This window comes from Vulpes lagopus, chromosome 9, assembly GCF_018345385.1.
Source record: "Vulpes lagopus strain Blue_001 chromosome 9, ASM1834538v1, whole genome shotgun sequence".
Taxonomy (NCBI): domain Eukaryota; kingdom Metazoa; phylum Chordata; class Mammalia; order Carnivora; family Canidae; genus Vulpes; species Vulpes lagopus.
The window spans coordinates 38,801,244-38,811,810 of record NC_054832.1 but is presented as its reverse complement, the minus strand read 5'-3'; the positions used below and the strand labels follow the sequence as shown (position 1 = coordinate 38,811,810).

The window sequence follows — 10,567 nt, the reverse complement described above, 5'->3', positions numbered from 1 at the left end:
GGGCTCCCTGCATGGAGCCTGCTTCTCCCTCCGCCTGTGTCTCTGCCTCTGTGTCTGTGTGTCTCTCATGAATATATAAATAAAATCTTTAAAAATAAATAAATAAATAAATAAATAAATAAATAAATAAATAAATAAATAAAATAACCTGGAAAATTCATTAAATACAAGAACTCCCTGCCTTCCTCCCAGAACCAACCGCAGACCCTCAATGTCTACTGAGGGCCTCGGAGTAAGAATTTCATACATTGTCACGTGATGACCTGTCACACAAGGCCCGAGACCGGGGCATCACTCTTCAAGGCCATCGTACGCAGCCCCTCAACTACAGGCCTCAGCTTCACCTTCCAATTCTTTTTTTTTTAAATAAAAAATGTAACAGAGATACAGACCTTTATTTTTCCATCATGCATGGGAGCTTACAGCTATTTGTACTGTTTAGGAACAAAGGAATACTTGCATTATTACCAGGATGTCAGATTACCACGTGAGACAACGAGTAACTGTTTTGGGAGGTTATTTTCACAGAACACACAAACGATCTCCAAATCATACTTCCAAGACCAATTATATTCTGAGATCAGGACACGCGGATGATACATCTAACAGCCACAGAAGCCTCCATCTTTCACAGGCAAAAAGGACTGATATCCTGGGTCTCAAGTAAACAGCGTATTGTGTCGGTCTTTGAAAGATTTGCAACAGAACAGTCTCTCTCCTCTTGTGGATACAGGGGAAAGGGAGCATCTTTTCCTCTCTTTTTGAGACTCCCTGTTTATCCTGAAGACTTTCATTTCTAAGGCCCACTTCCAGAACTTCATTAGTTAACATTCAAAGCAAAACAGCAGACCTGATGTGATCATGACAGTGCACCCCACCATTATCACCACCACCGAGAGTCCCGATCTCCCAAAGGAGTCAAGGTTGAGCTGGCACAGCGTCGGACTTTCCATCAGTACAGGCGGGGAGAGGAAGATGCCAGGTTGATCATAATTGACATAGCCTCTCCATTTCTGTGCACGTCTGGAAACGTCCATAATGAAGAGCAAAACATTACAAAAAAAAAAAAAAAAAAAAGCAGACCGACACAGCTACATTTTACCATTAGGCAAAAATGGGGTAAGTGGTTAAGATTTTACTTATGGCAAAATAAGCAGCATACAGCCTCAATCTTCTGCAGATGCAAGGCCACACCTAGAACAAAAGAGAAAGCATACAAAGTAACATTATTCCATCTTGGATTTGTTCCTGTGATTTATAAAACCCACCAATGATGAGCTAATACTGGGACAAAACCGTGGACAAACCCTCACTGAGCCGTGACACTGGCCCATGACCCCTTCCTCCCCCTCCTCACTCCCAGGAAGGTCCCTCCCCATCCTGCCTCACTGAAAGATGGGCCTCCTCTCCCGGAGGCTCCTCAAGGTTTCTATCTGCCTCTCCAGGTACCTCCACTGCAGACTTGAGGCAAGGCCTCCCCTGCCCTTGGGGAACTCAGCACAAGGTCTCCCCTGAGGAGAGAGAGGCTAGGGGGCGGGCGAGCGTGCTTACAGTCCTACGCCCCACCTCTAGGGATGCGAAGGAGAAAGAGGGCCAGCTCAGCTCTTGCGCTCCCTGGAAATGAGCCTGGTGATGAGCCTTGTGATACACGACAGACTCTGCAAGCCCTGTCCCCACGCCCCCAGACCAAAGCCTGCTCCTAAGCGGACCTGAAGGTAGAGGCAAACACAGCAAAGGACTGCTGAGAGGAGAAAGCTGGAGAGTGAAGGCCAGGCGGCCTCCGCCACAGGGGAGGAAACAGTAGGAGGCAACCAGATCTTAAGGGCAAAAAAAAAAAAAAAAAAAAAAAAAAAAAAGGTGGAACAGGGAACCCTAGTCCACAGCACTGCGGCCTTAGGGCTTATAATTCCAGCACACATGTAGCATGAAAAGAATTTTCAACCTCAGAATTACAGAGTGATCCCAGGACTCAGGCCCAAGGTCTGCCCACAGACCCACCTGGCCTCGCTTCGTCCACCCGTCAGCCCAGTGTGCGAGTGTGCACACCAGGTCCCAGCTGTCGCACTAGCTGTATGCAGAAAGCCCGGGTTTTTTCGGTTGTTTTCTCTTTCTGAGCTGTGGCAATATTAAACCAAAAAAGGACGGGAGAAGTGGAGGAAGGAGGAGGACAGGAAAGGAGAAAGAAAAAAAGGACGAGAGGGAGTGAAGGAAGCACAAGTGAGGTGTGAGATGAAGTAGACACAGGCCCAGGGACCAGGAACCTCTTCGCCAGAAACCCCACTGTAAGCCTCCGGTCACGGGCTCAGAAGGGACAAGTGGAGTCGACAGAGGGCCTCAGGCTGTACGTGGGTCTGGTCCCCACCCTCACCTGGAGCCACAGCACGATGACAGCGAGCACACGTTCACACACTCGCCCCCCAGTCTTCAGGCCGGGCTCCTGGAAGGCTGGGGAGGGTGGGTGTGTGCCTCATGCACGGGCAGGGGGCCTGGGTCCACAGGCAGTTCTTGAGGTCCTTGTTGACCTGGAGGCCAACTGGGGCCAACAGTGACCCAGACAGATCTCAATGGCCAGACAGAGATGGGGCACGAACAGACCTCGATCAATGTTCATCAGAAGGGCCCGGAGGCAGGGAGAGACATGGTCCAGAACACGCAGCACACCGCTTCTCGCTCAGCCTCCTCCATGCCCGGCAGCCGGGGACCCCGCAGGGCAGCACAGGCCAAAGTCAGAGATCCAGAAGGTGGCGGCAACCGGGCTGATGACCCCACGGCTTTGGAACAATCAGTTTGGCCTGACGGCCGACACTGTATGCATTGTGCCATGGCAGCAGCAGAGACACTTGCCGTGGATGGCGTGCATGGCCAGCGCCAACACGGAGCTCAGCGAGTCACCGGCCCTGAAGGAGCAGAGCTTGAGGACACACTCGCTGGTCCGCTTGGAGGATGGCTGAGTGTCCACGTTACAGACAGCTGGGAAGGGCCAGGGCCCAGCACACGGTCCAGGCAATGCGGACAAAAGGCCGCACACACTTGAGGTGGGTGTGCCTAACGTATAACAGTAGGGCTGAGACCCTCTAACGCAGAGCACTGATGTGAAAAAGCAGGAAGGCCACAAGGAGGCGAGAGAACATGGTCGCTTATACCCTATTCTTGTAACTGAAGTCCAGGGGGGGATGCCAGTGTGTGGAGGCCACCATGAAGACACGGCAGGCGGGCGGGCCGGCGGGTGGCCTGGTCAGCGAGGCGCAGGTCCGACGGGGGGTCACGCGGACACTAGGGCAGGGTCAGTTGGACTTGGGCGCCCCGGGCTCGGGAGCCTCGGGGGCCGGCCTCGCTGGGCCCGGCCTGCCCTCCTTCCCTTTCTCAGCCCGGGCCCCCTCGCTCATAAGGTAGTACTGCAGGGGGTTGGGCCACAGCTCCTCGTTGATGATCTCCACGATCTTGTCCGACTCGATGGAGCTGTGGTTGGAAAACCACCCAAAGAAGCTGCGGCTGTTGTCCGGGCTCCCCTGGCTCAGGGACTGCAGGTCGTGCCCCGGCAGCCACTGGATGGGGGTGGAGCGGGACACCACCTGGCCCGAGGGGCCGCAGCCGTACTCCTTGATGAGCACCTTGTTCTGGAAGTAGGGGTTGCGGCCGAAGTAGAACTTGATCTTGTAGCCCAGCCGGGCCAGGCCGAGCTCCTCCACCTCCAGGCTGTTGAGGTAGCCTAGGGCCTCCCGGTCCTGGCTGTTGAGGAAGGACGACAGCTGCGGGTGGTTCTGGAAGGCGCGGCCCCAGAAGCCCGGGATGCTCTGGATGAGCAGGTTCCTGCGCTCCAGGTGATGCAGCCGCAGCTGCCCGAACTTGCGCGACAGGCGCAGGTAGGCCCGGTCGGCCTGTGCGTTCATGGTCTCCAGCTTCAGCTGCACCGTCTCCAGCGTGTCCATGCGGCCGCCGGGGCCCGCGCCCCCCGCGCTCCCCGCGCCGCCCGCGCCGCCCGCGCCCCCCGCCTCCCCCGACCCCCCCGACCCCTCCCCCTCCGCCGCGCCCGCCCCGCCGTCCCCCGCCGCCCTCCTCGGCCTCCCCGCGGGCCCTCGCCGGCCGCCGCCGCGCGCACCCACCCTCGGCCTCGCCGCCCCCGCCCGGGCCCGCAGCGCGAGGCCACAGTCCAGGGGCAGCGCGCAGGCCTCCCCCTCCCCCTCCGCCTCCGCCGCCGCCGCCGCCTCCTCCGCGGGCCCGGCCGGGACGTGCACCTGCAGCTGCGCCGCCGGGAGGTCCTCGCCGGGCCCGCAGCTCCGAGAAGGCTCCGGGGCGGCGGCGGGGGCGGGGGCGGCGCGGACTCGGCCTCGGCCGCGGCCTTTGCCCCGGCTCTTGGCGCGGGACGACCTCCTGCCGCGGCTGCGGCCGCTCATGCTGGCGCCGCGGCTCCCCCGACGCGCTGCCGGCCCGCGGCCCTCGCCATGGCAACCGTGACGTCACCGACGCACGCCCGGCTCGCGCGACGGCCCGCTGCGCGCCGATTGGCTCCCGCGCCGCAGCTGCGCACCGCCGACGCCCCGCCCCCGGCAGGCCACGCCCCCGGCAGACCCCAACTTGACTCCGGCAGACCCCGTCCCTGGCAAACCCCGCTCCCGCCCGACCGCGACCCCGACCTGACCCAGACCCGACCCGGACCCAACCCGGGCCCGACCCCGCCTCCGGCAGGCCCGGCCCCCGGCAGGCCACGCCCGGCAGGCCACGCCCCCGGCAGGCCACGCCCGGCAGGCCACGCCCCCGGCAGGCCCCGCCCACGGCAGGCCACGCCCATGACAGGCCACGCCTCCTGGCGGGCCCGACCGCGACCGGCCCCGCCCCCGGCAGTCCCGGCCCCCCCTCGCCCCGACAGATCCCGCCCCCGGCAGTCCCGGCCCCCGACAGACCCCGCCCCCGGCAGGCACCGCCCATGGCAGGCCACGCCCCCGGCAGGCCACGCCCATGGCAGGCCCGACCGCGACCCGACCCCGCCCCGGAAGGCCACGCCCCCACAGGCCACGCCCCCGGCAGGCCCGACCGCGACCCGACCCCGCCCCGGAAGGCCACGCCCCCGGCAGGCCACGCCCCCGGCAGGCCCCAACCGCAACCTCAGCAGACCCCGCCCCCGCCCGACCCCGGCCCTACCGCGACCCCGACCCGACCCGCCCTGACCGCGACCCCGCCCCCGCCCCCGGCCGACCCCGCCCCGCCCCGCCCTGACCGCGCCCCGGCCCCCGGCCCGCCCCCGCCCCCGCCCCGCCGGCCCTGTGGTCGCCGGCGCCCCCTGCGCGCTGCGGGTGGCCGGGCGGCGGCCGGTCTGCAGGAGCCCCCCATGCCCGTCCTCAGCCGCGCACCCAGCCCCGTCCACGACCTGCCGTGGCCCTCGCGGGCTGGCGGAGCGGCCGACCCGGGCGTCGCGGAAAGCCCTGGCCGCGCCCCGTGCGGGTGCCTGGGGACAGAGGCAGCGGCCTGGTACCTGCGCCGCGCTTCGCCGGGTGGGCAGTGGCTCCCTCTCCGCCCAAGGACGACCCTGAGGCCCGCAGTGGGATGAACGCGCAGCTGGAACCCGGGCCCCGGGGGCGCGCACCCTCTGCCCCTTGGAAGTGGCTGGGCCCAGGCCTGCCCCTGCGGCTCTAGCTCCGGAGGATGGAGCTCTGCCGGATGGAGCTCTGCCGGTAGAATAGGCATGAGCAGGGCATCCTCCCTTGTGCCTGGGCGGGCACCCTGCTACCTCGCCCCTAGGCCCTCAAGGCAGAGGACCCCAGGGGCCGGCCCCCCTCGGATGTCCTGTAATCGAGTAGGACAGGAACGGTCAGAGCCTGCAGAGCGGCAGGGGGAGGCCCTAGAGGCTTCCTAGACCCTGCATGGGAACAGTGGGGCGACCTCTCTCGTTCCCAGACTGACTTCTAGACCCTGGTCTCCCTGGCCAAGCGGCAGGACCTTGACGTGGTGAGACCCCTGGTGAGACCAAGAGCAGTAGGAGAGCCAACAAAGACCCTACAGGCTCACCAAGAACGAGCAGGCCCTGGCACGCAGCTGACGGAGAGGTAAGTTCCAGAGCCCCTGGGAACCCAGCACCTCTTTACTCTTTTCTTTTATTATTATTATTTTACTTGTGATAGACATAGAGAGAGAGGCAGTGACACAGGCAGAGGGAGAAGCAGGCTCCATGCCGGGAGCCCGACGCAGGACTCGATCCCGGGACTCCAGGATCGTGCCCTGGGCCACAGGCAGGCGCCAAACTGCTGAGCCCCCCAGGGATCCCCAGCACCCCTTTACTCTTGTTGTCAGTGTGGCCTTGGAGACAGACGGGCAGCCTGGCACCACCCACAAACTTGTTAAAAGCAGAGAATTTCAGGCCCCGCCCCAGACCTGCTAAATCAGAATTCGAATCTTAAACGAGGGCTTGGTGTATTGGTATCCACATTAAAGTTTAAATATAAAAAATAAAAATAAAAAGTTGAAATATAGGAGACAGGGGAAAGGGAGATCCTGTTGACCCCAGCCGGCCTCGCTTTGGGGCAGCCCCGTGCAAGTGACCTCTGACTCTCAAAGCCTCAGGGCCCCGCAAGGCTCCATATGATCTAGCACGTTCCCTCCTCCCGTTACCCAGCTCACCTCTCTGACCTCATCTTTTTGTCTCTCCCACTCCCTCCAGGTACCTTGGCCTCTTTGCTTCTCTTCAGACTCCCTGGTAAGCTCCTGCGACAGGACCTTTGCGTGGGCTCTTCCTTGCGCCTTAAATGCTCTTCCCCCACGATACTTGGTCATCTTGGCTGGCTCCCTTCACACGTTGCTCGAGGGTCCCTTCTCAATGACTGTCCTCTTTAAAATTGCCACCCACCCCATCCATCTTACCCTGGACAACTTTTTCTTTATTCCTTAGCACTTACTGCCTTTCCAGCATCTATACCAGTTATTTATCCCGTGTATTGTTTGTCTCTCCTCTGCAGAATGTCCCTTCCACAAGGGTAGGTATCTTTCTTTGGTTCATACGGGCCTGCAACAGTGTCTGATGCTAACGACAAGAACCAACCAAAATAGTGTTTGAAAAAAATGGGTTTATAAATTGTCTGAAATTCAGAATACCTCTGTATCCCCCCAGAAGCAATTTTATAGATGAAGGTTATATACTCAGATCAACAAATGAAAACTTATTAAACTCATTTTTTAGGCTGAGAATCATCTTTTGGTATGAGCACCAGTCAGGGACAGTAGGTGGGGAAAAATCTAGATTGATACATTTAAAAATTAAGTCAGGGGATGATGTACCTTGCTGGCCCAGTTGGTAGAGCATGTGACTCTTGATGTCAAAGTCATGAGTTCAGACCCCACATTGGGCTTGGGCCCTACATAAAATCATAAATAAATAAAGGGGTTCCTCTTTATAAAAAAAATAGATTAGGGAAATTAATATTTGATTTAAAAGGGATTAATCCAAAGATTACCTTAAATTCTTGTTGAAGGACTTTTTCTTTAAGGTTTTATTCCTTTATTTGACAGAGAGAGAGAGAGAGAGAGCATAAGCAGGGGGTGTGAGAGAGGGAGAAGCAGGCTCCCCACTGAGCAGCGGGCCTATCGCAGGGCTCATCCCAGGACCCCGAGATCACATTTTGTGAAAGATCACAAAATAAATGTGAACTTTCATTCAGGGGTATTCTGAATTTCAGAATGAGCCAAAGGCTCATTTTTTTTTTTTTGCATTATTCAGAATGATTTTATTTTAAGGATAGACAATATATATACATTTGTAAGTATACATGTGATGTATTTTATGTACATAGTTTAGATAGCTATTTAAAAGACAACCAGGGCCTGCTGGGAAATTATTTTCTACAAAAGTGTGGAAAATAACAAAGATCAACTTAGGAGACAAAAACTAGACATGGTTACAAAGTATGGATATAGGTTTACATAATCAAGAACAGTATCCTCACCATCTCCTCCTTGCTAGGTGGTCACCACAGGGCAGAAAACTTTAATCAAAGACACAGTTCCAGGGTGCTGATTCCCGGACTGTGAGGGAGAGAAGGGAAGAGCAACAGACAAAACAACTGATACTTTCATAGTGGGGTATATAGCTTTGCCACAGGCCCGCCACACAGCTGCTCCCAGAATGGAGATGTCCTGGTCACTGAAGCGATGAGCCTCCTTCTGCCAACTTTTTTCGGGCAAACTCAATCCCCTTGCCTCACCAGAATGTCAGAAAGGTCCTCAGTTCCTTCCAGCTTTAAATTCTTTTCATTGGCTAAATGTAGGAGACAGGCAAAGGCCAGAGGTATCGAGAGGTTCTGAGCCATGAGGGGAGGCAGGCTCCTCTGCAGGTCCTTTGTGAGCATGCTGAGCATCTTCTCATCAGCCACCTTCACCGGGTCCCCTTCTTTTCCAGTTTCACTGTGGTTTGCCTCTGTGTCTGCTTGCTTAACCGACTGAACCACCCGGGTGCCCGGAAGGCCCTTCCGTCATCACTTTCTCCCAAGGCCTTCCATGCACACCCCAGACCACGGGAAGTAGTCCTGTCCTTGATCTCACAGAGAAGTGGCTAACAGTAATATGTATCTGGCAATTAGACATGCAGTTTTGTGCCAGTCCTTGTACAGAATTCCCTCTTAAACTGGATAACCACAGTCTGGAATTGTCTGTAGATCTCAGGAAAACAAACAAACAAACAAACATAAAAATCAGCTGAAGCAGTCACTGTCCCCCCTGCAAACTGCAGAAACCGGTGGGCCGGCCCGCTTCTCAGAGCGCTCCCTGCTCTCCCAACCTCCGTTATCAGGAGCCTTATTCCTGCATCAGCAGCTGCGTCATTTACTGCTCACCCGTAGTTAAACCCCTGAAGGTTAATGTAGACCAGGCCCCTGGAAATGCTGTTTATTATGCCTTGAACCTGTTTTCATCTTGGCAAAGCGATAAGCATCAGGTGAAGGGCAACCAGTGTGAGACTAACACTTGATGTAAAGCTCCTCCTCTGGTCCGGGTCACCCAGCCCACATGGCTTCTGTATTTAAGAGGTAGGTCCATGCAGTTGAACTGAACTGTTGATCTTCTTCTCAGGTATTAATATTTAACTGCATACAAGACTATACAGCTTGAGTTCCCTACTAAGCAGTAAACTGTGTAAGCATAAAGACTGTGTCTCTTTTATCCCCCAAAGCGGTTAGCACGGGCCTTGCACAGACTAGTAATGTTACTGAAAATTCACATTTATTTTGTACTTTATACAATGCCGTGTTCTAATTCACTTAATCCCCTCAACCACCTCAGGGACAGGTGCAGTCATTGCTCCCTTCTTAGACAAGAGGCTACTGCTTTACAAAAAGGTTCAATAGCTAATTAAGTGGCTTTAACTCAGACAATCAGATTCCAGCACCCACACTCTTAACCACTTCTCCATGATGTAAAATTCTCATTCGGGGGATTAAAATATCAAACTCTCTCTAGTGGGTAAAAAAATACCTTTCAGTGTCCAGTGTAAAATCATGCATATACATACGTGTTCTTACACATGCAAACATAATACATATGTACACCAGTTACTCAGGAGTCATTTTTCTGTGGGGTATTTACCCGGTGTGGTGAGAGACTCAACATAAGTGAGTTTCATTTCGACAGTCCACGTTGGGAATAAAACATCTCCATTTGCACTGCATTTATCAGGAGCATTCTGTGAATATCATGGAAGAGAAGTTTACTATCATGAACTCAGAAATCTGGAAATTTTGCCCTTTTCTCAATAATTAGGGGCTTAAACACATGATAATACAAGCACTTAATTGGTTCTTTTTGAATGTGATATATCATCATTTGTAAATTTTATTAAAAATCTGTAAAACCAGGGGATCCCTGGGTGGCTCAGCGGTTTAGCGCCTGCCTTTGGCCCAGGGCGCAATCCTGGAGTCCCGGGATCGAGTCCTGTGTCGGGCTCCCGGTGCATGGAGCCTGCTTCTCCCTCTGCCTGTGTCTCTGGCTCTCTCTCTCTCTCTGTCTATCATGAACAAATAAATAAATAAATCTTTTTTAAAAAATCTGTAAAAACACTTTTCAAAATATTGAAGTAATTAGCGTTCACTTTTGTTCTCTAGAAATCATACTTTCTCCATTCCTTTTAAGGTCTGTTTTCCTTAAATCACAGAAATTAACAAGCTAGGAAAAAGACATTCCAGTTGGATCCAGTGATCCAACCTATTCCACCACCAAGAGACTGACATTCCCCACAGTTTCTCCCATAGAACTTTAAAATCCCAGACTTGACATTTTTAGCCACAGTGATTTTTGTCTTTCCCCAAGGAGACAGTCTGAAGCTCTTAAACGGCAGTAAGTCTTGCTTACTCTATGGAATTTTGCCAGCTAACCCTCCCACGTTATGGAGGATCATGGAAAAGAAGGGGTTGACATAGGGAATATTTTCACAGCCCAGGAGGGAGAGAAAAATCTGCTTCTTATGGTAAATTTCAAAAGCTATTTAAGGTTAATATCTTTAGAAATGTGCCTAGATTCTTTCCAGTTCCTCCCCAAAGAGCAAAATTTTATACTAGACCACCTAAGTCATTCAGTTCGTATCATATAAGTA

General features: G+C 54.8%; 1 protein-coding gene across 1 annotated transcript; it reads right to left on the bottom strand.

The window, feature by feature from the left end:
- Positions 1 to 376: 376 nt before the first annotated feature.
- Positions 377 to 4,586, bottom strand: TSPYL5 (TSPY like 5). The gene is made up of 2 exons (XM_041769680.1): positions 2,369 to 4,586; positions 377 to 1,194 (listed from the first exon to the last, which is right to left on the bottom strand). Exon 1 carries the CDS (start codon positions 4,392 to 4,394, stop codon positions 3,285 to 3,287), a length of 1,110 nt encoding a protein of 369 aa, XP_041625614.1. The 5' UTR covers positions 4,395 to 4,586; the 3' UTR covers positions 377 to 1,194; positions 2,369 to 3,284.
- Positions 4,587 to 10,567: the final 5,981 nt, after the last annotated feature.